Raw genomic sequence first — 26,519 nt, 5'->3', positions numbered from 1 at the left:
TTGTTTATTAGAAAACCAGTAACTTTAAACCATTTTCTTTGTTCGTTTATTAGGTCAAGCTAATTTTATGTTCAAGTGCATTTCCTTCAGTTAAATGTTGTAATTTTTTGGGGAGTTTTAATACAGTTAGTTTGATTTTTAAAACATAATTTGCTCAAAAATTCGACTGAAAGTTTTTGGAAAAAGTTACGCGGCCACGCATGGCGAGTTTCGCGGTTCACATGGGCAACGTAGTCACGTGACTTCAACCACGAGGGAAGACTCGATGTCGCGGGATTTTTGCTCAGTGGGGTAAGTTGTGTTTTCTTTTCTGTTTTTTGTACTTTTTAGAACAATATTTACGAGCAAAACTTTTTAGAAAGTTATGCTTTTGTGTGTAGTTTAATCATATACAATAAAACTGATTAAAAATGGTGCTTTGAGCTTTTAGATTCATTATTAAAATCTCCGATTCAAACGTTAGTTCTAGAATGCGTCTGTCAATACCGAGACATCTTGATTTGCTGGGTATTAATTTCACTAAATTTTCTTCTAAATATTTTTGTTTGATGTATTTTGCATGGTCTGTTCTGTACAATAATTTGTGATAACATGTTAGCCAAGTGATTACCATGATTTAGATGGCAAAGTTGTGTTTGCAGTAACAGACCCAATTTTTGCTTTCTTTACATCATCACTAGGTAAATGAAACCTAAAATAACAGTGTAAAAAGGTGTGTTAGTCATAATTATTGATTTGGTGTATTGTTAATCTATGTTTTATTAGGCAGGTGTGAAAATCTAACTTGTGTCATTTGTTTACTAATTTTATGTTTAAATAAGAAATAAATCATGATCATTTTTTAACTCAAATAAATAGTGTCGAAATGGTTTTGTGGTTTGGGCTGTGTTATAATAGAATCATATATCAAACTTATACAAATGTAATTCACCTTTTACTTTTTTGAGAATGCTTGTTTTTTTGTAATTCAAGAAAAACACATTTTTAGTGTATCGTAGCATACATGGTTACCGAGCTTGACCTTTAGAAAATTATTTAACATTGAGAATTGCTGGAGGGCATATACACGTGTGTAACAATTGACTCATGCGCTCACTTGCCCTACGAGGTTGGATTTGCAACACTGTTTAATGCGAGTTCTATTCTTTACAGATGTGGCTAGGAACGGTGTTCATATTTTTGCAATGGGAAAAAAGACATGCAAAGTTAAAGGCAGCAAAAAGGTGAAGCTGAAACGGGTAAAGACTTCTGCTCAAGGCAAAATGGACACCAATCCTAATAAATCATCATCAATGTTTGTTAATTTCAATGAAGGTAAATCATTTTTTTGTATCAATTCTAAACTGGTAATCACCAAAGGACCTTAGTGTGCCAAATTTCATTTTATTTTGCTTCTTAAAACAAAGCTGTTTTTTTTTGTATATATGTTTTATATCAGTCAACTTATCATATCAGTATGTTTATATATATTTTTTGCATAGGTGACCTTAGTGTTTCACCATCCTTGCAAGAAGCCTTTCTACGATTTCGCAAAAAGAAACAGGTTTGTGTGACATAAATGTTGCACATGCTTTGCACTATAAAATAAAATTTATTATTGACAACAACACAAAATCAATTTTAGTGTTTTATGCATGCATTTTGTTTTGCTTTTAATTGCAGTACATGAAACCACTGTATACTAACCAAGCTACTAGAATATTTCATCAACTAACTAACCAAAGTGTAGCAATTGCCTTTATTGTTCTGTAATGCCCCCTAAGGTTTGGTCTATTGGAGTTATAGGGTCGTAACCTTCGACGGTTTTTGCGTTAAACAGGCGCCTTTGACAAACATTAGTGTTATTTTCCCGCCAAAATTACGCGTATGGGTGACGTGCAAACATGAATTAGCCACGATAGGTTTCGTGTTCAATAAAAAACGCTGTAATAGTTGAATAGCTGTGCGCTTTAGTTACTGCCAACTATGTTCAGTGTCGTTCATAAGTTTGCACGGGGTTCAGCCGTTCTTATGCGCATGCTTTTTCACAAACAAAACGTTACTGTGGTGTACAATCCCTCATGTTTTCAATTAACAGACATGTGTCATTGGCGAGACCTTACCTAAAATGTGTCTCGCAGGACGTTTGAAAACGCTGATTTTAGTCCTATACTATAAGACGCCTTGTTATTGGGAATAGCAAAACTCCTGTCAAAGCTCTTTGAATTTTCATTTTCAGAACCAAAGCCCATTGGTCATGCGGTCATTGGTAAAAGGTCGGCAATTCCGCTAATCCGAGGTTAACTGTTTGTTTCCATTCAACACATGCGCTATTTTAGCCGACAGATCGATACCAGGGAGTATGAAAACGACACCTGTCGACATGGTTGCCCTTTTCATGGAACGGGCCGTCATTGTTGAGGCGTTTAACGGTGCGTTTGGGGTCAACGGCCAATTTTTATAGGCCGCCTCGGGCCAAGGCACCTATGCTACGCCTTTGCTGTTATTCGACACCTTGGTAAAAGCGATTGGGTATCGTTTTAGCCACTTTGCTGGGTATTGCACACACACCAAGGAAAACACCATTAGAAGGGACATATTGTTAATCTCTACAATTAAATATATATACAAGCGGGTGGAGATTTAAAATTTCGTGAACACAATGCATAGAATACTGTATTGATTATAACCCTTTCGCAAAATTCACATGTTTAAAAAACAACAAACGTTTAGAAAAAAAGTGTTGGTTGTAGCGACTTTAGGCAAGAACGTTTATTTCATGTGTATACTTTTTGTTTGGCCACAAATAAGTTAAAACCAAAAGAAGTTTTGAAATTGTCTATAGATTAAGATATTGCAACGTGGTCACTCCAAAGTAATACCAGTACCATTATTGCACCATTATTACACGGGGTAACGTGTGTGCTCTCATAACGACACAATTACCCTTTGTTACGTAAAAATTACATATTCTCACGTGTACAGTGAAAGCAATACCAACACCTGTATTTGCGAATTAGACCTTGGTAATGCGTTGTGTTAAGAATTTCGTGAAAGCAACTCAACGAATACTTACACTACGTTGCCAGGTTGCTAACTTCTGAAAGCAAATTAATCGCCTAATATCCTGGTTACAATGGCTGTCTGGATTTTTGCTTGGTTGTTGAATAATTAGGCAGGGGTTAAAACCGGACGTAGGCCACCTGGATTTAATCAAATCGCTTAGCGACGCCTTGAAAGGGAATTTATTTCCTATAGCCTTTGTTTCACCGATTATAATTCCTTTTGCAGACTGCTCAAGTGTGTTGGCCTGTTGCAAGGCAGATCCTTATAAAGTTAGAGACACAGGTATAGGACTAACGCATTTGGCGTTGGCCTTTCACCAAGTAACATCGGTTTTAAAATCTAAGAAGAAATAGTGATGTGTTTTGTTGTGTGTTTCGTACAAAGGTATTCATGTTTTGCGCGGTTCTTTTGGGTAGGATCGGTTAACGAACTAGTAAATAGCGTAGAAATCGTTTAGTTGAATTGTATCGAGTTACTTGTAACATGATAACCGTGTCTACTTTATCCACTTGGTTTGTAGAGGGGAAAAACGTCTTAGCCTGGAGTGCTAACCACGCCGCCCTCGCTATGTCAGTAGAGAAAGAACAATTTGCCTGTATTAGTCAAACACGTGGCCGAGGCCTAGCACGCGCAACTACCTCGCTATACGCATGGTTATTTTTGACTCGCGTTAAGCGTGCTGATATATTTCAGCTACAAGCTACAAATTAAGGAGTTTTTTAACGCAGTTTAGAATTCGTATTAGTGTACAGCAATGTAGCCAAAAAAGGTTAAAAAGTGTATAGAAAGTAGTAGCAGCACAAGAACAGCAACTAAGACTAAAAATAGCTGTTGCCTATTCCCAATAGTGCTGGCTTGTGGAGTAGTAATTGACTTGTTTACAACAGTTCAAATTTAGCTGCTGCTATCAGTTTTGAAGGCACGAGAGCACAATTCCTGTTACTATTAAAATATCGACTCCCTCTTGGCACGAGGTGCCGTGGCAGACTTTTCGCGCCACAAATAGTCTAGTTTCGCTTGTAGAGCTATTTGGGAGCAAGTGCGTTAAGTTCGCAGGCAGACTGCTTTGGTACGACTTAAATTCCCCCGAAAACAGCTCGTTTTAGAACCTTTTAGGATAGCAACGCTGTAAAAACGCCTAATAGATAAAATTGCAGCTAAATTTAGTCAAAAACAATCGTTTTTTTGCAAAAGTATGCCTATAGTTCAGTTTTCAACAATTCGAATCCGGATTAAAGACTAACATTTCAAAGCAATATTGATTTAAAATCAAGTTATTGCCGATAACGCAGTACTGGTATTTTAAGGTTACCTAAACGTTAATTATTCAACGTTTAAACCACCTATACCAAACCACATGGTACAAATGTGCGCCTACAGCACTGACCAATAAGCCAACGGACAAAGTATTGTCAACACCTTTTTCGGCGCGTAAGTTTTTCCCCCGCCGCAAATCAAACGTCCAATTCGTGTTAACTCATGCTTTCAGCCGTACGCTGCCCCACTCAAGGCTATTGTTTGCTTTGGGTTCACGTAGGATTCCATTGAGACCTTTCAAGCGACGAAAGACCGATCGTTCGGCCTTGTGTACTCTGGGCGGCCGTAGTCCTGCGCAGGCGGTAAGAAAACAAAAGAAGATCCGTAAAGTCTAAAAAGAGAGCGCTAGAGCAGGGAATTGTATAGCGCGTTGGGTTTTTGCCTCTCTGAAGGCTTTTAGTGTTTGTCTACCCAGTCATAAGGAAAGGTAAGCGTGTACCGAGACTTGGGAGAATGAGAAAATAAAGAGAAAAACACACTCTTATCTACGCGTATACGCGCAAGAGAGAGAGAGAGAGCGTTTCAGTGATCCGTCGCAAAAATTAAGCTTCGCTGGACCCAGGGGGAGAAAAAACGCGGAGATTTTAGCCCCGTACCTTCCGTCTGTCGTAGTCATCATACAGGGAGTTTTGGAGCGCTGTGATGCTTGTGTCGCGTCTAATACTGCCTGGTAATGATGATTACGCGGTTCGGAAAAGTCAACGGTTTGCAAGGCGAGGTGAAAAGTTGTATGTTGGCGTTCCCAGTTGGGACTGCCAGACCCTTCTCCGTTAAGTTTTCGTTTCGATTTTACGATTTTTGTGCAAGAAATGATGGGTTTAACGAATAACACATCAGGGGTGCGCTTTATTGTTAGAAAAGATTGCATTTCTTAAACCTTATGTGATAAAAATGTTTTTAGTATCATCGTATCAGCTAACAGGCGCAATGTTAAGAAGATTTAGTGACGTTATAAAATGCATGATACAATTTTCCTCGTCAAATTTTAATGTGCATAAATGTGAATATATATCTCTTTTGTGTTTTCTTCTCCAAAACTATAAGTTTCGGTGCCAAGTGGTAGAAGCGAGTTTAGACATCGCACAAGGAGCTTGATAAGATACGCAAAGGGTCTACGTGGCGCCTTTAGCCCTCGTACGTGGTTTCTGCGGCTTTGACGCCGTTCTTACCAAAGCGTTCAAGCATGCGTTTCGACCTACGAAGCGAGATGCCATGTCGCAACGTGGCACCCTTGCCAGTATGAAATCGCGTGATCCCAGTTTCAGTCGTGCATTGCGCTCAGCCCAAACCCTTTGTCTTTTAAGCCAGCGTGGATAAATAGCAGCTAGGCCCCGCTCCTTTTATACCGAAGGCGGTAGCGTGGTCTATGAAAGAAGCAGTTTTGTGAGGCTTTTGTGTACTGTGCTACACTGGGCCCCCGTTGGCAGATACAGTAAGTGACCAAAACCACATAACTAGGCTTTTTCATAGCTCTTTGTCTTTTGCCTTACGAGTCAATCTACCAGATTTGCAGTTTAAAACTCTTGTTTTGTGGTGAGTTTTCCTGAATCATATCGGTAAGTAAATCGTGCCCATTTGTGGTGCTGCCATTTTACATCTCTCGTCGGTTTCAAAAATACGTCTAGCATGTATGTGTGCGTATGTGTCACCTAAATGCTAGACCGCCCTCACAAAAAACCTCGCATTAAAAAACAGACGGAACCCTGTGTTTGCTCACGCGCCAGAAGACCTACGCACACACACTTAAGTAACGGTGTGCACTCGTATGGCCCGCGTGCTACCAGCCAAGCGATCCTTTTCCCGCCATTTCGGCGTATCGGTCGTCGCCACTTATTTTTGATCGAGACAAAAAGCAATTTCTGAGGCGTATCCACCGTGACGCAGCCGTCGACAAGGTAACGACATTACCTCGCGTGTGTCCTTTCAATAGGGTTTGGGGGGTGCAAAGGCCCTCCCCAATTTTAGGCGCACCTGCTTATTTCCTATCGCCCGTCGCTAGTGTCCCCCACTCAAGGGTAGCGACCCACGTCCCGCGTTGTCGTGGCAACCGCTTGGGCAGGGTTGTATTTTGACACGCCACGTTGCATCGCTTTGTCCCGAGCGTCTATTGCCGTGCCTTAATAATCTCCCATCCAAGCTCACCTCTCTCTAGTCTCAGCGCGTAGCTCTCATGTAGGGTTGCTGAAAATCTTTTGAGCCTTAAGCCACAGTCTTGGGTTTATTTTCTTGCAATTTTTGTTGCTGGTATGAAATTGAATGGAAGGTTTTTGGTTAGATGCCTTGGTATTGCATCCTGTTGGACGACCACTCTCTGGTAGTTAGCCTAATCTTTATCTCCCAGTGCTCTAGACGCTTTTTGTACAGCGCGCTAACACTGTCTGGTAAAGATGCGGCTATCCTACCATTTCACAACTGGCCGTCTTCAATCAACATTAAAAAAAACACCGTTAGACTGTAGACGTTAGGACTTAAAGATAGTGTGAAACAATTGCCATTTAGTTTAACGAACTTACACCGTTTAATCATTATTGCAGCTATAATGCGTTGCCTTTTAGTTTGTAGAATATGACTTAAACAGTTTTAGACCAAACCAATCATTAGAACTGTTAACCTACTACCGTCATGGTCTATTGCACAAAGCTCGTTGGCAAAAAAGTAGTGTACTAAACATCACTCAGTGGCTCATCATTACTAACGTTAGGATTGCAGTTGTACCGCTTTGCGCGGCGTTAATGTGTTGCTTGCTTAGTGCAGTGTTGTAGTACGTAGTCACTGGTGCGGAACCGTAAGCGACTTCTTCCCCGAAAGGTCACGTGATCCACGATGCCTCTTTCTCGGGAAGGGCTTGTTTGATCCGCAACTATCACCATTGTGACGTAAAAGCAGCGAGGTGCGGGCTAAAATTTTACGGTGCTTGTCGCGGCCATTGTAGAAGAGAATCGCCTTAAGGCTGTCGTTGTTCGTGAACCGGTTACGTGGGTTGGCTTGATGCTCTGTCATGTCTATCGTCGATGACATATTAAGCCATGATAAGTTCACACCGATTGAAGTAACGCCCTTGGCGGGGCACTTTTATGTGAATTCAAAATCACTATGATGGTGTTTACCTTTTACATGTAAGGTCACTTTGTCTTACTCCAAAATATTCACGCATGTGGCCAGCGTTTTGCTGTTATACAGGATGTATGTTTAATGATGAAAATAACGGCCCAAATAGACACAAAAAGTGACATGCTTCATTGTTCAAACGTTTCGGTAAATGCTCGTGCCATCATCAGTGATGTGAAGGGCCACATCAGTTAAACTCGTTTGACTTTTTGGGCCTTTATGTGTATCATTAAACTAATGAAAGTATCCTCACATAGTGTTCCAGGGTGAATGTAGTTTTCATATTTTTGTAATGAATTGCACCCCACGTTTTGAAACTCTAAATTATTAGCGTGTTTAACCGTAAAGGGAATAAATACCAACCGTTTATTTACAGTTTACGTTGGAATAATGCGGAAATCCAATGTTTACTTACGGAAAACTTACACGTGGGAGGCTTTGACGCTGGGAGCCGATCGCATACCTAAACCATTACGCCCTGTGCATTGTGTTTAATGACCTGAAGTGCGCTATATATTACTTATCATGCTATATTAGCACTGGGATTTGGGCGAATTATTTTGGTTATAAAAGCCTGATTGTGTTTGCTACATAGGAGATGTTTTAATCGAAGCATAAAATGTGTTGGTTAGTCATTTTTTATTCGTACAGTGGGCTACATATAGTCCAATGGCTGTCATTGAGTCTATTCTTGAACTTAGCTTACCACCAAAAAAAATTTCGCTGAATTACTATCTTATGATCACATTGGCCATGCGTTCCGCAAATTCCGCTAGTTCCGCTTTTACTGTTTCCGTATATTGCATCAATTCAAAATTCCCCTGTTTCCGTGGGCCTTGCGAAACTCTTAACCGCTATCTATGAGTGGCAAACTATTTGACGGTTCTTTCCACAGGCCGAACTGGGCGTTACGTCATCGGAACGACTCCGGTGCGACAGCAAGCGGATGTTGCGTTTGCGCGCCAAGTTCCTTGCTCAGTGTCGAATGTACATGGGCGTTCCCTACAAAAAGAAATACCACAAGCCCGGTTGTAAGTAAACTATGCTCAGTACATCATGACTGTATCTGATATCGTATTTGTTACATGCAAATCTTATGTCGTGTAATTGTAATGTTCTCAACAGAAAACATAACTCTACCAACATCATGATATTAAAGTATACAATGAGCGTGTTTAAAACATCTATATTACGGCGACCCAAATACAGCAATTGCATTAAAAGCAAAAGTAAACGGTTTAGTTCGCATTAGTTTTTTGGGGGAATGGGATTTTGTCACAATAGATGCTAACGTTTTCTTAAATGCATCAATGCAATAAACCAGGGGTTCGCAACATGCGGCCCTCGGGCCAAATGCGACCCATTAATTAAAGGTTGCGTGGCCCGCAGAGACGTTTAAAATTCAAATGTACTGGAAAACGAGTCCAATTTTACATATTTTTAAGACCTGACAATAATGCGGCTAGAATCAAACGCGAACTTTGTTACTCAATGTAATGTAAATGCATATTTGGTATTTAACAAAGTAAAATCACGTTGTGTTATATAAAAGTGCGGCCTGCGATCTAATCATAGTAAGTGTGTTTGGCCCACAGTGACAAATGTTGCATTTTTAGCCTGAAAATCATATGTTACCATTTGTAAATCAAAATTACACATTCATATTCATGTAAAAAACAGAAAAATAGTACAGCCAAGTATGTAATACAAACGTTAACCCCAAATATATATCCTACTTTGAAAAGATGAAAGAAGCGACGCTATCAAGTTATTTGCATAGTACATTGTAGGGTGCAAAATATTTTTGAGGGAAAAATGTTTAAATCCGGTTTAGATCCTGGTTTTAAGCCCTACTCGTTTGTGTAGACTGTACACCCCAACATACGGTTTTGTTGACACACTTTGCCAAGTGTTTATACACCGTCTTTGTTGTCTTGGGACAACAGTATAATGCTCTTTCTTTTAAGTTGTTCACCATATTTGTAAGTAACTTTACATTTTGAAATCCGCTTCGAAAACTAACCAGACCTCTTTATCAGATTTTAAATGTCAAAAATTACGAAAAGCTTGCGTTAAATTTTGTAGCATATGCAGTTTACCAGTGTTAAACTAGATGCAAAAATACCCGCAAAATGTGACTCAAGTGTGAAACTCGCGAGGCATTTACGCCTACGCGATTTCGTAATATCCTGCCTAAAGCAATATATCAATTCAGTTTACCGTAAAACCAAGAGAATTGTTGAATATTAGAGCCAAGCGCAAATATATTGGAATTTGTATTTACCTAAAGTCAATCGCTATAAAATCCATTTTAACTCTTTTTTACACGCGTGATATTTATTTCTAGCGCTCTAACCGAAGAAACCATTGTTTATTGAAACCAGTGGACCGGTTGGCGCATCCTATGTGTACAGAACCTTTCAACAACTGCGTTTTCATTAAATTCGTCTTGGCGCCACCACCGTGACTGTCGAAAATTTATAGGTTTTCGCGGCAAAAAGGGTGCAACATTTTCTGCGCTTGCACAATAAAGTTAGGTTAATCCGGACCATTTTGGAGCCAAAAATTTTGTCCGGATTAGGCGAAGATCCTGATTAACCGATGTTAATTAGTTAATGCCTCATCACATTACAAAATATTTATATTTCAAGTTTTGTCCGATTTAGGCGAAGATTCAGATCAAGTCATATGTCACTGGAACTTAGCCATGAAAGTTATTTCATATAATTGTGTGTAAATTCTAGTACTGTCTATAGTCGTTTTGCATCACTAATACTGGCATTAGAAACTGCCGAGCCGATATTTTTTTTTAAATGTTAGTTTTTTACAAAGCATGTTATATTTTTGCCACTGTAGTTTTAAATACTGGAGGTAAGGTTACAAAAATCGGCACTGTAGTTTTAAATACTGGAGATAAGGTTACAAAATTTTTTTCCCCATTCGTATTGCATTGCGTAAATTCAAATGCGCTTAAAATAGATTTGTTTGTAGTCCTAATTAGTCATACTGTTCAGATGAAACAAAATCAGTTTGGGTCACGAAACATTATTGGAAGTTTTGTGTAAAATTTGGGAAAACGTTTTGAGCGTCATTGTTCTAATTCTAAGTCTTGCATGAAATTTGAACTTCGCCCATACACGACAAATAATGGGATAGATCCAGACACGAAAGGCAAATAAATAGACCCACGGGATAGAACAAGTCGCTATAGGCGTTCCTAACTGAACCTGATATCCTTTTGAAACGACAGTAGCTGCGTCGCTGGTCTGGGAAGTACGCAATGGTGTCATGCCGGTATTTCGACCAATCAGGGAAGGAAACGACCGACAGATGCGTCGGGATTGGCTGCTAGGTCACTTGGCGCCTTTTTTTCGAAACCTCGTGGCTCGCAGGAGCTGAGGAAATGGCTGTGCGCGTAAAAATAGCAACTAAGCTGTTACATTCACAGTCTTTGAGTTTGGGAGCAAAGGTCAACTACTAATGGGCAAAAATAAACTACACTTTTAACATAAAACAAAACTTTTGGGACATTTCGGAACGTGTATAGGATGTGACACTTGGCCTCATGCACCTTTTGATACGGTATGTTTTCCGTTTTCCCCTTGTTCCTGTGATTTACTTTCTTTGTTCCCCCTATTTGGGTTCATTTAAGCCAGGGGTTCTTAACCAGGGGTACATGTACCCCTTGGTGGTACGAAACACCAAAGCAGGGGGTACGACATGCAGTGTGAAATTATACGCTATTTAGGCATATTTGTGAAGAATGCGTAACAAGTTACCCCAAGTAATAAATACACTGAGTTTAATTCCTGTTGCTACAATTTTGTTTACTTACGTGGGCCATTGCAGACAGGGGTACGAGAAAATTTTATGAAAGCTCAAAGGGTACGAGCGCAAAAAAGGTCAAGAAACACTGATTTAAGCCAAACCACGCAACTTCCATTACAACACAAGAGGTTCTTAATGAACTCGTCGTGCGACAAAGTGAAGAAATGTTACTAAAACTGCTGTGTGGGCTTTGAAAACATCCAATTATCGAAGCCATAAAATAGGTTTGACTCAAAGCAGTAAGTAGAGGCGGGGTTTTCGGATTGGGTTTGTGGCTAAATTTAAATAAAACAGTCTTGATTGGGTCTGACTTCATACTAAGCCACATTCGTGTTGCAATTTCACTATCCAGGCCTTTGTTTTAGAAAAAAGTTCAGCTTGGGTTGTTACATCCGTCTTGGTATAATTTCGGGACCACTTGTAGCTCTGATTTAAAGAAATCTTTTCTGTGTGTGGGTATTTAAAGTTTTTTTTTTCACATTTGTTCGACAAAATAATGAAATTACAGTAATTCCGTTAATTGGGACCCGTTTGGAACAAAAATTTGTCCGGATTATGCGAAGATCCGGATTAGCTGATGTCGATTAGTTCAAGCCTTACCACATTACAAATTATTTGTACCTCGAATTTTGCCTGAATTAGGCGAAGATCCGGACTGACCGAATCCGGTTTAACTGAGGTTTTACTGTATATGTAAATGATCTTTGCTGAAAGACAATTTGCCTACAACTGGTGTATAAGGAAACTATCACAAATTGTTCTCGTAACATGTATTGTACAACTTTTTTGGAACGGAAATTGTGTCAACATTTGGCCAAATCTTTTATCAATTAGAATCCGTTTTTAAACTGCTGCGTTTAAATCAGTTTCAGAACGCTAAAATGTTTGGTTTTATTTCGGTATTCAGTCAAATAGGTTTAACCCACAATCATACATATTTTTCATCTATTTTAAATCACAAATCACAAGTCATGTCCTGAAGTAACCTATACAATTGAATGTGACCATCCAATCAGATTCCGTTATAGCGTCACGTGATAAAACTGCAAGGTGTACAGCAACTTGCTTGCCAAGTGGTTTCTAATTTTTTTCCCTGGTCTATAAACAGTCGTAATTGTTTTGGGGGTTATTAAATGTTGCCAAGTTGTAAAAAAATACAACCCTATGGTTACAAGCAATTATAACAAGGTTTTACGAATTTAATACCGATTTAAGTAGCTCTGTGGCTTACCGAAAGTTTTTTAAGGCGAACGGTATGGAAACTACCATACTAAGACTTAGCTTTGTACGTATAGGGAACTCGCGCTGGCTGAGAGAAATAGTGCGGGTTGGCTTTCCAAGAAGTTTGAACAAAAACGGGGAAGCGAGTAAAACTAAACAGTCAAAACCCGCGAGTTGCTTCTAAGAACGTCTGTAATTCAACCCCCTTCTGCGATGCTTACAATTCGACTTGCAGACTGGAACAGAAATCTGTAATCCAGCAGTCGCCGCGTATGTTTGAAATGAATTAAAGCGCATTGAGGGAGCTCGTTGGCAAAAGGTTATACTCAATCAATGCGTTATACAGTGTCGCTAGATCAAATTCTCAAAAAAGCGCAACTTTTGCCTGTCAAAATTAGCCACAAAACCGCAACATCAAATTTAATCGAAAACAAGCCCGAAACAAGCCAATTTTACTGTCATTAAAATTCTTGTCGAATGTACTTTAAACGTAAAAAGGGCCTTTTGACAAATAAAGTAAAAAACGCAAACCGCCACCATGGGAACACTGGGGTACCATTAAATTGCGATTTTGTGCTACAAGTTAGTGTCTCCTGTATTGATTATTGTTAAGTCACTTTAGGCTTTAATATACGGATTTTTATCCGGATTAATCGATGTTGATTAGTTAAAGCCTTACCACATTAGTTATCATTTGTACCTCAAGTTTTGTCCGAATTAGGCGAAGATCCGGATTAACCGAATCAGGTTTAACCCAGGTTTACAGTAGTAAATAATATGTTTACCTACGTCTTTGACAGATTAACTGGAATTTCTAATCTACTAAGTTATTCTTTGACAAAAATTATCGGTTTAAAAGTCCCCTTAAGATTCAAGATTGTGTTAATTAGGTGTGTTTTAGGCTTTAAGAACATTGGCTTTTAATAAAGTTGTAATGTAAGGGTTATTGGGTCAGCACATCAAAACTGTAACAATCCCAAATTATTCTTAAACTGTCACTTACAGCTTCAGAATTTAACTCCAAGCTTTTCCTCGACTGCTGTGGTCTAATAAGGCGAGCAATCCGAGATTTGAGCAAGGATTTCGGCTTTCGGATTGGTCCCTGGAATCAGGCCTACATGTTTGACACACTGCCTCTAATGGTGGAAAGTGAGGCTTTGATGCAACCTGGCGATCTTGTTTTCATAACGGCTCAATACTACAACAGCAAAAGTATAGTTGTTATGTGTTTGTGGTGTACTTTATAGCTTTGTTAAGGAACATCATATCTGTGTTTTTTTGGTTTGGTAATACGGTATGTAATGATTTAGGAATTTTATATTCTTGTCCACCGCCAAATAACGAATAACAAATTTCAAAATAGTTCAAAAATCGACTCTATTGTCAAGAGAGAATTTAATAACCACAATATTAAAGGCCCCTCTAATATAGTGGTTCTTAACCTTTTTAATCCAGCGACCCCCTTAAGAGGTTTTCTAACATAGTATGCGACCCCATTATAATCACACATAGGATGTTTTACTATCAGTATGTCTTTATCATACATTTACTATCAGACGGTTTGCTGTACATAAAACCCATAAAATTGTTCTTGTGGCTCATGGCACCCTAAACATTTTAAGCAATTCATGCTTTTTATGTCAAAAACCTAAAAAACAAAATCATACAAGTATTTAATTACAAATGATGTTGCGCCTATTCTAAATCAAATTGTCGCGTAAGTTATTATGCTAAACAGAAAACATGGGGAAAGTTTTTACGGTGCGGATAAAATCATCCCGAGTTGGGTTGCGTCTTCTAATAGTGCTTGGCGACCCGAGCCCCAGGTTGAAAAAAACACTGCTTTAATATGTGTTTTTTTCTGTTGGAAAAACGGCAGCTTCAAATAACGACCTGTATTTCTATCCATAAAACTAATCGATTGAATAAACATCTACCACTAATGTAGTCGTATGTAATGACCTATTGACACAAAAAACGAACAATTGTCCCACGATTTAAAAAAATCTGTTTAAAGCATATTTGCATTTAGCCTTACCTGCCCACACCGGAAGGGTACGTAAGGAACGCCCAGTTTTTACCAAGCCTATCTAACATTTAACAATACACATTTTTTGTGCACGAAAAACCAACAAAGCATTTTTGCGACAACGCCCAAATATACCGTGCGAAGGCTTTTGGTACATATATAGACAAGCAATAGTTCGGTCTTGCTCGAAAGATTTTGTGTGATAAAAACACGGTTGTTGAGATTGTAAAGTTTAACTGTGACATGTAATGTTTGATAACAGAAATCAAGAACCTTTTATCTATTGTTGGCCCCACTAAAGGTTCTTCTTCAAAAACGGCCGCTAGCTTCTCAGCTTAAACGAAACGTTTAGCAAAAAACATCTTCTTGGTCTGTACACCAGTACTGTTGCCGTTCCAGACCCAAAAAAACATTTTAACCCAATTTCACCAATGCACGACCGCTAAATACGTATAAGATAGGTCTCCTTTCCGAAGGAAGGTTTTGCCGTATGTTTTTTTATTTTCATTTATAAGTTTGGATTGATGCTTTATACTGATTTGTCCTTAAGAATGTAGAAATAATATCATAATTTTTAGAGACCATTCGTTTTTGCTTTAAAACTTGAGGGAAGGAATTTACTTCTATTTTTACATGTGGTTTGTAAAAAGACACTTAAGCTCTGGGAATATAACCTGTGAAGTTGATAAAAGACCCAATTTTAAATGATCTTTGTATGGCTTAGCATCTACTATGTAGTATATTTGGGAGAAATGATAATGCTTTGATTTGTCAAGAGAGAAATTTGTTGATGATTTAAAAGGGGCGTTTAACAAATAGTCCATAAAGTCTGCCCTTTATTCAATATCTCTATTGTTGTGCACAGAAGAAAATCTCAAGCTTGTAAAAAAAAACGTATGCCAAAACGTCCTGTTTCATTAATACGGGCATTCGGGTCACTTTATTTGTTGTTACGTCGAGTCATGTGTCAAATTTATCACCTCAAAACACTTTTTGTATTAAGACAGATACGGTATACGGTGATTTATTTCATTAAATAACAAAATGAAACCAAAAACCCTTTCTGTTCTATTTTAGTCATAACGATCAAATAATAGCAAAAGCAAAAAAAATTCTCTCGACAATGCGTTTTTTCAATCGAATTCTTTTACGGGACATATGTTGGCTCATAAATTATAATATTAAAGCGTTTTACAGGGATCCGAACCGCTTGTCATATGGGTTCAGGTTCGGTTCACTTTGTTTTGTATTTAAGGGGTTCGGTTCGGTTCAGGTTTCAATAAATCTATGTTTGCGGGTTCGGGTATTGTTCCGGTTCGGGCAAGTTACCCGGTCCAACCCGGTTTGGGGTTTCAAAACCGGCTCAAATCTCCTTTCGTTTAACTTTAGTTCTACCCATCATCTACATGGCCTTATCAAACTCCAAAATAATTTTGACCGTGCACTATTATTTTTGACACGCCCTATAGCTGTTATCTCGCATATTCTGCAGTACATTGTTTTGAAACAGAATCACAAAAATATAATACAGACTGCATAAACAAAATATAGGGTTCATCTCCGGTTCGGGTTCGACTCCCTGGTTTAAAATATCCTTTAAAAAACAACTGTCATTAAAAAAAACTGTTTTTTACTGTTAAAACTGAGTGCGCATTTACAGAGCACAAGCTCAAACTACAGCAAAGGTAGAAAACCAATTCATGTTGTTCATGAGTTTTTGTTGGATGTTGTGTGGAGTTTTGGTCGCGGTTTACTGCGTTAAGTGCACTCTTATAACCGTCATAAATCATTCGTTTCATTTACAAGTTAAATTTTCACAGTGCGGTGTCAGCTTCATGATGTTGTGCATGTTGAAGTTTGGCTCGGAGACGGAACAAAAACTATTGGAGCGAGATGGCACAAAGGAAAAGTTCAGGTCTTTACTTTTAACAAATTTATTCTCCAATTGCGTCAACGGACAAGTCCACTTTTATAAAAATTGATTTCGGTGTCATAAAAGAGTTGATAACAAACTCAAATTGGCGAAGTTTGAAATTTGCCCGAGTAAAACTATGTTGTAGCTGCATTAAGATTAGCAACACAACAGCTAAACTTTAACCTGTTAGGTCACAAAACTAAAAATTTTGCAACACAAGAGACATTTTAGCTTTAAACAAAACAGCCACAATAACTATAGTCCAAAACTGTTTTTAGTAGTAGATAAATATAATCTGCGCATGATTTCTGCCTAAATAAAATTGGTTCATGCCCGAAACTTTTGAAAAATTTGGCTGGAACCAAACTTGTTTAGTGTATGAAATAAAACAGTCTGTATTTCTAGTTTAAAACTGTTCTTGGTAGTATGTCATTAGAGGCTAGTGTCGTTTTTAATGTAAGATTTCCAAAAAACGAAGACTTTTACCGCATCACATTTCTACACACAACCAGTCAATGACTTGCAGTTTAGTAAGTTTCCCCGACACAACGTTGTCCAATGACCGGAACGCAGTTTCACGCAACAGTACGGTTAACGTCAGTTTCGTCGGACAAATATATCCTCAAACGCAAGTGCTTCTCAGAATACGGAACGGGAGTTAAACAATTTTTTGTTGAAGCCCATGCGCACAGTAACCCTGGTTCCATCTAAACATAGCGGGTTGTTGTTTGACTTCGTACGTCAGACCCGTTATCTGCCCGTGATTTCTGCTTAAATCAACTTGTTTTTCCAGGACAGGTGGTAAAAACTTGTGATGCGCCGAAGTTTCGGTTGGCCAAACTTTTTGGCCGAATATGCCGTTTTCCAGGTTTCAGTTTCGGCCCGAACGTTTTTGAAAATTCAGCCAAAAACAAATTGTTAATGCCTTAACGTTGAATAACTAAACAACAAAATTTAAAACATCAAAAGTCTAGAAAATGTAGTGACATGCGGAAACCACGAGGCACGTAGTTGTTAGCAGGGAATAAAACACGAAGGCGTGTTACGCTAGATATGGCATCGCCAGTTTTTTACATGCTTTCAAAACTGTTGATCCTAATTTTTGACAGTTTTAAACTTTGTGTGTTTGTAACCATGGCAATTGTTGAATATCGAATATTGCCAACCATCACTTATTTTGTAAGCCACGCCTTAATTCCTTAACTTGCGTCGTTCTATCGGACCCAATCTTTCTTCTGCTTAAAATGAGGGGTAGCCAATACAGGTTAATTCAGGCGCAAAACGTTTTGAAGTGTGATATCTGACGTGAGATCTATAAAAAGATGACACTGTCAAACAATTTTCAGGCTTTTAAGGCGTGTCGCTTATTCTTTGCGTACAGATGTTACATCGAATGAATCAAGCCACGCCCTTATGTTTTGTAACACAAAATTTATTGACAGCTTTTATAGCACCTGACAAGTGTTAATGGAGCGGCGTTTCCTGTACATTGTACTTTATAAGTGTTACATTAATATCAATTCGTTCCCAACCTTTTTCGACGAATTCCTCCATTAACATTTCAAGACATTTTCATTTCTCCCTAATACACTACATAAACAGTTTAAATTCCTTGGAACACTATATCGGATCTGTTCATAAGTTTAATATCACTGATGGTGCCACGAGCATTTGCCGAAACGTTTGAACAATAAAGCATGTCGGATATCACTGATGATGGCATGAGCATTTGCCGAAACGTTTGAACAATAAAGCATGTCGGATATCACTGATGATGGCATGAGCATTTGCCGAAACGTTTGAACAAAAAAGCATGTCGCTTTTTATGTCTATTTGGGCCGTTATTTTCACCATTAAGTTTAAATTCCCATTTTTGGTTTCGCAGACGCGTGTCCTATTCCAAATTTAAAGGGAACGTTACAACCTACGTCTTTGGTGAATTGTTTTACAGTTCAATGATCTTAGGTTAATTTTCGAAATCCACTGTTTAGAAAACAAATTTGTTTGGGAGAATTTCAGGTTTAAATGCGCAACTGATTGGAAAGGCCGTAACTTATTTCGGGAACTATTTCTTGATGTGAAAACAGTTTTGTGGGAATCACCCTACTAACATGTTGTGCATTGGATTGAAAAACAAACAACAGTCGGATCGAAATCAGTGCTTTTCTGCTTTCTACACGGCTCAAGGAGCTCTGGTACAGATTTTTTTAAAATGCGGGCCTCACTCCTCACAAGTGTTTCTATAAATGCCGCAGTCACACTTAATTAAAATCTAATTTTAGTCGCTTAATTTGGCACCCACTAATAACGAAATCAATGATTATTATTATAACATTGATTGCAAAGGTTTGCTTTTATGCACTGCTCATAAGGTAAATGACTTTAAAAAAGTTTGTATTTTTAGATTTTTGAATCCTACAAGTTTGAAAGCACGTCATATCACAGCATGTGTTACCACTTCAGGTCGATTGACACGTGGTTACAAGGTACTTGCCGCAGGTAAGCCACGCTATGTGCTTATGTTAAAGGCACCTGTACAACATACGTGTTTGGTGCCCTAAACGAAAGTACTAGCCCAAAAATAAATAAAAATGTGGCACAAATGAGGCCGAGTATAAAGGAATAGATTTCCTCATTTTGTGTTTTGTCCTGTTTTGAAATACTACGAACACCTCAAATTGTTTGTCGTAAAAAGGACGTTACAGTTTTCAACCACAAATGCCACAATTACTAAAAAATCGGGAGAATATATCACAAACCAAATTAAAAGACGTATAAAGTCTTTTGGAGAGACGTAATTTACCGTTACATCACATATTTGTTAAATCGACTTAAACTGTTCGTAAGCCAAGAGAGTGCATGTATCACAGGCCCAAATTGTTTTTGTATATTTTGGGGCAAAGAGCCTTTGAGGATATGTAAATCTGGGCGGGGTACAAACGTACGTGGTTCGTATTTACAGGTTCTCTTTACCCTTTTCTCCCACTTTTACCCAGCTTTTCACATGAAAAATAGTGGCGTCCTCTTGGCCGGAACAAAAGAGGGAGCGCCTTTTGCTTTGTTTTCACACAAAGAAATCCTTCTGTTTGTGCCAATTTCCCTTCCCAGTTATTTACCGATCAGTGAGCTTGTGTTTGTTACTCAAAATGGGCTTGTTTTGAATAGAATAAATCGATTAGGTTTCAGTAAGGGACACTACAGAAAAACAGGGCTGGTGTTTGTATTTCAACAAAAATGGCTGATGAATTCGTTGTTATTTCGTTAAAATAGAGATATTCAAATCATTCAAAGTTGCTCAAAGCTGTTTTGAACCCAAAAATTGCAAGGAATTTGACATTAGCTCAACACGTGTCGATTTAATAATAGCGTATTGGTTGTTTTCCTTAAATACAGTATGGACTTTTTGTATGTATGACGAAAAAATTGACTTATAACGAGATAACGGAACACACGTTCGACTAATTTGGTCAGAATATACAAAAATTATACGAAACACAAGTTGTCCAAACCACTGTTACGCGATAGAACCTCATGTAGCCATTTTGTGTCCAAAATAACATAGCGGGTAGAAAAACACAAAAATGGTTTGGTTTTTACAAACCGGAGAGCTTTAACGTGAATTTGCTTGGCCAAATTGAATGAAACTTTTGGTTTTACGAAATGTCATTAAACAAAACAGTTTCTGTAGCACCACACACCCTATAGTTTGAAGTCACGTAGCCAACGCGTCTAACCAGACGTACTTTCTTCTATTTTACACGGTCTGGGGCCGGTCAATGGCCCAAACAAGCCACCGCCCCATCTCTACCTAGCACAATTTGCAGCTGGTTCTTTACAACGTGGCCCCAAAGTCCCGCCCTTTTGCGCAACGGTTTTCTATAGTCCATTGTACGTGGCTTAAACTGTCGCACCCACTTAGAAGTTAATTTACTTAAGGTTACGCCTCTATGCTCACGTTGGCAATTTGTTGCTACTGGGGTCAGGCAGCCATGACCCAAAGGGCCCAATATCCGGCCCCTGTTGATCGAATTAGGGGCGGAAATGAGGCCAAACTTTCTATTGGACGTTGAAATCGCACCTGTGTTGTTAGGGGTAACATAATAAATTTATGTATTTTAGTTTGTCGAATTCTACCGAACCGTGTTAATGTTTGAATTGTGATGGAATTAATTCCCATGTTGCGTGCAACCCGAGGGGTAACCTTTGTTCAAGGTCATTGCCAAAATATGTTGGTAGCAACCCAAAAGGCTTAGACAGATTTGTTTTTTCGCACATATTGTGTATAGCGAAAACATTTGTGCCCCCTTAAATCGTACATCAGTAAACAGATCTTAGGCGTTGAACCCAAATATTTAGTCTTGCCTGTCCATGTGCATTCACGGTTGCTTTAAAGCTTTCAAATATTAATCATTTATATTTCTTGAATTGTAACTTGTATCTTCGGCAGTAAATAGAATAAAGGAGACCGTGGGCCAATCATAAGCGTCAAACTGCATCATAAAATTTTTAAAACAGATCAATATGTGTTCATAACCCGATGTAAAATCACTAAACCCGTTTCGACCTTTAGTGTAACATATTGACGGTCCTGCTTCATTTAAGCGTAGAAACCGGGGGACACTTTGAATTGCTGCGTGCAAAATTCGTGGTGTCTACGGTGGCTTAACCCAGGACAATACCTTGAATCCCTTTTCGAATGATTGGGTTTTCCAACCACTGAATTATTGGCTTTTCGGCCTGTGAAATAATTCGACCGGATCGCACTGACAAAGGTAGTTATGAAAATTGGATAGGAATTGTTAGTTGCGGCGAAAACGACTTTAGTTGTATGTATAAAGAGATAGAAGGTATTTCGTTTTTGTAGGTATAGTTCGCATAAGTTATTATTCAGCTTTCATTCGGCTGGGTTGGGTATAGGGTTAAAAAGTACATGCTCCACATATATACCCCAGATCCTACATAACTACAAATATCCTCGCAAGCACGTGCTTTTCTTTTCAATGTTATATATCTTGCTGATATAAAGTGGTTACAATTTGTTTTAACTTCTTCTTTCATTTGTTATTCCAACCATTCTCAAACACTTTGCGTTGCATTCAAGATAAGTCGAAAATTGTAATCCCTTAAATCCCTCTTGATACGACAGAAACCAGATACCATACGACCCCGATTAAACCGTGAAAAACTAACAATTGGGTAGTACCATTACAAAAAAGGATAATTCTGTAACGTTGTACTATAATCATTAGCCTTTCCTAAATCGTTGTTTTTTAACATTTGCGATGCCTGTAAAAGCTGAGGAATATCATTTACAATGTCAATGACAAAAATAACCTCAATGACATCGTAAATGTAAATCAGTGATATCACTGATGATGGCATGAGCATTTGCCGAAACGTTTGAACAATAAAACATGTCGCTTTTATATCTATTTGAGTCGTTATTTTCACCATTAAACTTATGAACAGATCTGTATGTAGTGTTCCAAAGTACATAGGCAACCATTACAGTATTGTAATGAAGAAGGGGCTACGAAAAATATCACTGAAAATGTCAATGACATTTTGAAGCTATTTTTTACTGACCGGATACCGTATTTATGTTTGCAATTAAATCTTGGTTTTGTTTGTACCCATAGGGCGGGTTTAAAGTTTTCTGTGTTAATTGTCAGGAAATTTGTAACACCTCATTCAAATTTGCACTTTACTTAGCACAGAAAATGTTTTTCTCCTATTTTTGTCGTTACAATAAATGCAGCTACGTCTACTTCTTAAAACAACCGAATGGTGTTTTGGAAATCAGTAATTTTAGACTATCATTTACCAATACAGAGTTGCAAACGGGCACGAAACTGGGGCCCGAACCCGAAAGTACCAACCTAAAACCCGACCGGAATCCATATTTTAGCCCAAATAAGGGAAGTTTAGTTTTACAAAGGGAAAATAACGACATAAATGAGTGTAAAGTCAGGCCTAAATCAAGCCTGTTTTATTCAACCTTAAGTCCGAACTCGAACCTAAAATCCCGGCCCGATTACAACTCCTAACCAGAATGGTATTTGGTGGTATCGACATGACAACGGTACAACAAGCAATATACAAAAGGGACACATGAGACTATACCTGCAACGCCTGTGTATAGCAAACATTGTTTAATGTCACGCAAAACGCTTCTTAGTCAGTTCTGCACGAGTTGTTATCAGACAAGGCGTTGCTCCTATGACGGGACGCCCTATTTGCGTTGAGGGGTTCATGTGAGGTTGCAGACCAAAACTTGTTGTACGCATTTGACGAGTGTAAGCAATTCGGTCCTAATTATTATCCCCCAGTCATTATTTTTCATCACTGTTAAGTAAATTGCCCGAAGTTGAACGGTTGCAAAAAGTAATATAAATAACCGCATAACTGTTAAAACGTTTTATGGAGTAAAGGGGAATATAATATCACGGAAAATGCTTTTGATTACAGAACTATCTTATTGTTGAAGCCAATTAAAGAATACACGACTAAGTATTGTAATACATGACGAAAATTTCGGTTGTTGATGGGTACATTTTATAAATTACTATTTGTCCTTAAACGACAAAGAATTGTCTCGAGATTTTTTACATCAACTAAACTCGGTTAAAGTCGGGAAAACTGTATCGCTTTGAAATTCGCTTAAAATTTGTCCAGTTCTCCAAAAAACATATCCCGCACCCAAACCCACATGCTCTCTTCTTTAAAAAGAACCAGACCATGCTTTACGTCACAAAGCATTCAATACGTGACCCTTCGTCGCTTGGCGCGAAACCAGTCATAACCCCCGAAGCGCGACGACAGTCTTTCGTCACAAAGGACCCTCCCCCCCCTTTTTTTGTTGTGCGCGTTTGCGTAACGCGTGGGGGGATTCGTGACGTCACAAAGCTATGGACTCCCCCCGTGCTGACTTTTGTTTCTTTGTTTTCGGGTCTGCGCGCGCAGCTTTTGTCCCCTGCACACGTGGAAGGGACGAGGCAACTTTCGACCCACTAAGAAGTCGGTTTTCTACCGCGAGCAGCCAGGCGTGACCGACGGGGAAGTCATGCGGAACGGGGAAGAGATGTCAGACGCACAAGGTGTGACGTGTCATTTTTGTATCGTTAAATTTCAGAGCAGCTATGTATGTTCGTCTTGCTAGGCGTTGTATGTTCAAGACTTCCAAAGTGCTATACAACAAACTATGGCGATATTTTATTACAAATGGCACAATTATACTTAACTTTCCAGCAAGACGATCGGTTTCAAAATAGGGTCTGATTTTGACATTTATTACGCAATATGGACGATAATGTAAAATTTTGTATCGTGGTATCGCCATGGTCGAGTTTAATTGCCCTACATTGAACGTTTAAGACCGAAACCAGTTTCTAAAGTGCCATGCAACCAACTGTGGCGATATTTTATCACGAACAGCAAAATAATGTGGACTTAACTTAAAAGCGAGACAAACAGTTTAAAAATGTCAAACCTTAACATCATTGATAAAATTCCTACTTTTAGTGCTTCTTAACGCTATATGGACGATAATTAAATTTCTCCTGAAACCAACTGTCAAACATAAAACCTATTGTTTGTTTAGAATTCATGTTAAATTACTATCCGAACATTTCAGTTAACGCCAGTTGTTCACAATTAATTAAACTTTTCGACATTTGACAGATGCTAGCGACGAGGAGCCATGCACTTCATCGCCCTCTTGCGACCAAAACATGGCATTAGTTTCACCGTTAGATGGCGCAAAAGATCACATCGAAGGACAACTACCACTTAACTCCCAACCAAGTGCAGCAGATGTTAAGGACATGCCCATAAAATTTGTCTCTTTTACAAACTCGGCAGATTTGCATCAAACCACACCACAGAACAATATGACCACAAGCAAAATCGCTTCACAAGGTCCCAAGAAAAATACCAAATCACCAAAACAATATACCAAAGTCGAAACAAAACCCATTAAATCTGAATATTATTTTGCAACTGAAAATCAAGTACAGAATTTGCGTAGGCGTCCAGGTAGCGTCGCTACTTACGTCGGTTTGCAAACTACACTTGAAAGCAATTCAGATCGTGTGGCCGACCACGTGGCTCATAAGGCTCTTGAGCGCGCCCTAGCGGAATTAAGGACTGAGTTTGGTACCCGCTAAATCAGTGGTTCTTGATCTTTTTGGTGTTCGTGCCCCTTGTCTAAAACAACGACCGAGGGAAGTAAAAAAACTGAAGTTTTTCTCAAGTAAATTGACAGTCGTTTTTACCCATTTATAGTTTCGAAAATGTTTATCATCAAAACTCAAAGAATACTTTTTCCAAAATGGCTTTACACAACCTTAATTTTGGAACTTCTTACTCCAGGTTAAGAACCATCCGCTGGATGGTGTGTGTTTAATTGGACTACGCTTTTAGTGTCAGCGTTTAACTTGGCTTGCTATAACCAACAATAGAAACCATTTTAGCACTGTCATATGTTTGCTAACTTCATTCTTTTTAGACTTTAAGGCACAGCTTTTGCTGACTCGTGTTACGTCACTGTCATTTTAGATCACTGTGAAATTATTTTTTTCCACAAATTATTTAATTGTAGCACTCATTGTTTGTAGCACACCTGTATGTATGTTTAGTAACTCGCAATAAAGTCATTCGCGCAAGCAATTACGTATACTCGTGTGTTTTGTTCCAAGTATTATCGTACTTTCATGTATTCAAACCTAGATTCATTTTCTGTATTGTGTACTATGTGTTTGCCGTATAATTTTATCAACTTTTCGCTTTTAGGCAAAATTGTAGTTAAACGAATAAAGTTCACATTTCATACAACACTTGCGTGTCAAATGGCTGAATATAGTACTCTAGACACAAACAGTCTAAATACCAAGAAATAGGCTGTATTGGATCTGTTTGTAATTGTTATTATACAAACAGATGTAGATCAGCTTCTTGTTTTAAGGCTACGTTAAAATTGTAAGCGGGCATGAAATTGAGATCCTAGACAATTAATACCTTCAAAATAATAGCCAATATATGTGTAAATAACATCACACCGTTTCAAAAATTACTATTCAGTGGGAATAAAAGCAACATAAGGAATGTGACTTACTACTGCACAACAGAGATATATTGGCTTGTGGGAATACTTAGAACTGTGCATTGTGTACCCTGCAAATTGATTTACGGCAAAAACCTATTGCATTCAATCTAAAACCCGGCCCTAAAAACTTCCAAGTTTGGCCCAGTTAGTCCCCATACAACACCAACTGTGCTATCTGACTTACAGCAGACATTTACTCCTATTCACACGACCACAAACCTTTGCAAGTCCTGATCAAGCCGCGTTCAGATTGCGGTTTCGTGTCTGTCTGTTCAGCGAAATCGCCATCCCAGACTTGAATGAGAGATAATACATCCGCCATTCGCTTCAAGGAACTGCAAAACCAATCCCATGTTAGCTACGTGTTTTGCACACTAAGTTTAGATACACGGGAACAAAGCGTTGTGACTCTTTCTATCGCAGTTGTATTATAGTAACATGCAAATAGACAGGCCAGAGAGGGTAAAATATTTTTAGAGGTTGGGATACATTCTTTGAACAGTTGCAATATAAGCTGCAGACAGTGCACACTGTTTCGACCTACAAGAACTCATCAGTGCAGCTGGTAACGAGAGATCGGCCGTATACGCTAATGTAGCATCTTACACAATTGTCGTAAACAATTCAAAAATACCCTCTACACAAGTGCCATAAACCCAATGTGCGTATTTGAATCAGCTGTCGCACGGTTTATTGTAAATAGCTGACAATTTACTTACTAGACTGAAGCTTTTAAGTACACTTTGAGTCCATGTTTTTCGTTCTGCAACGTAACATACATAGAATCGATTTCGCCGATGATCGGCCCCCTCAGTTCTAAACAAGACAAGAAAAAAAACAATATATCAGGATACTAAAGGAGCTGATTTAAGTGTTGAAAGCTTCTGTTTAGTATATAGGCTATTATGAGCAACTGGAATTGTCCGTAATAAACGAGCCTTGGCGCATGACGA

At 38.6% G+C, this 26,519-nt stretch overlaps 1 protein-coding gene across 1 annotated transcript; it reads left to right on the top strand.

Annotated features, from left to right (window-relative positions):
- Positions 1-229: 229 nt before the first annotated feature.
- On the top strand, positions 230-25,285 carry LOC145233059 (uncharacterized). Its single transcript, XM_080097724.1, has 9 exons — positions 230-291; positions 1,153-1,314; positions 1,482-1,543; positions 8,366-8,501; positions 13,525-13,731; positions 16,369-16,463; positions 18,868-18,962; positions 23,427-23,560; positions 24,144-25,285. The coding sequence occupies exons 2-9, from the start codon at positions 1,185-1,187 to the stop codon at positions 24,626-24,628; spliced, it is 1,344 nt and encodes a 447-aa protein (XP_079953850.1). The 5' UTR covers positions 230-291; positions 1,153-1,184; the 3' UTR covers positions 24,629-25,285.
- Positions 25,286-26,519: the final 1,234 nt, after the last annotated feature.

Source organism: Phallusia mammillata, chromosome 6 (assembly GCF_965637545.1).
Source record: "Phallusia mammillata chromosome 6, kaPhaMamm4.hap1.1, whole genome shotgun sequence".
Lineage (NCBI taxonomy): Eukaryota > Metazoa > Chordata > Ascidiacea > Phlebobranchia > Ascidiidae > Phallusia > Phallusia mammillata.
This window is presented reverse-complemented; position numbering and strand designations above follow the sequence as displayed.

Excerpts from the sequence above, each read along its gene's own strand:
- LOC145233059 (XM_080097724.1), top strand. The coding sequence starts at position 1,185 with ATGGGAAAAAAGACATGCAAAGTTAAAGGCAGCAAAAAGGTGAAGCTG. Across the intron at positions 1,544-8,365 it reads GATTTCGCAAAAAGAAACAG|GCCGAACTGGGCGTTACGTC; the intron begins GTTTGTGTGACA and ends TTCTTTCCACAG. Across the intron at positions 18,963-23,426 it reads TTACAAGGTACTTGCCGCAG|CTTTTGTCCCCTGCACACGT; the intron begins GTAAGCCACGCT and ends CTGCGCGCGCAG.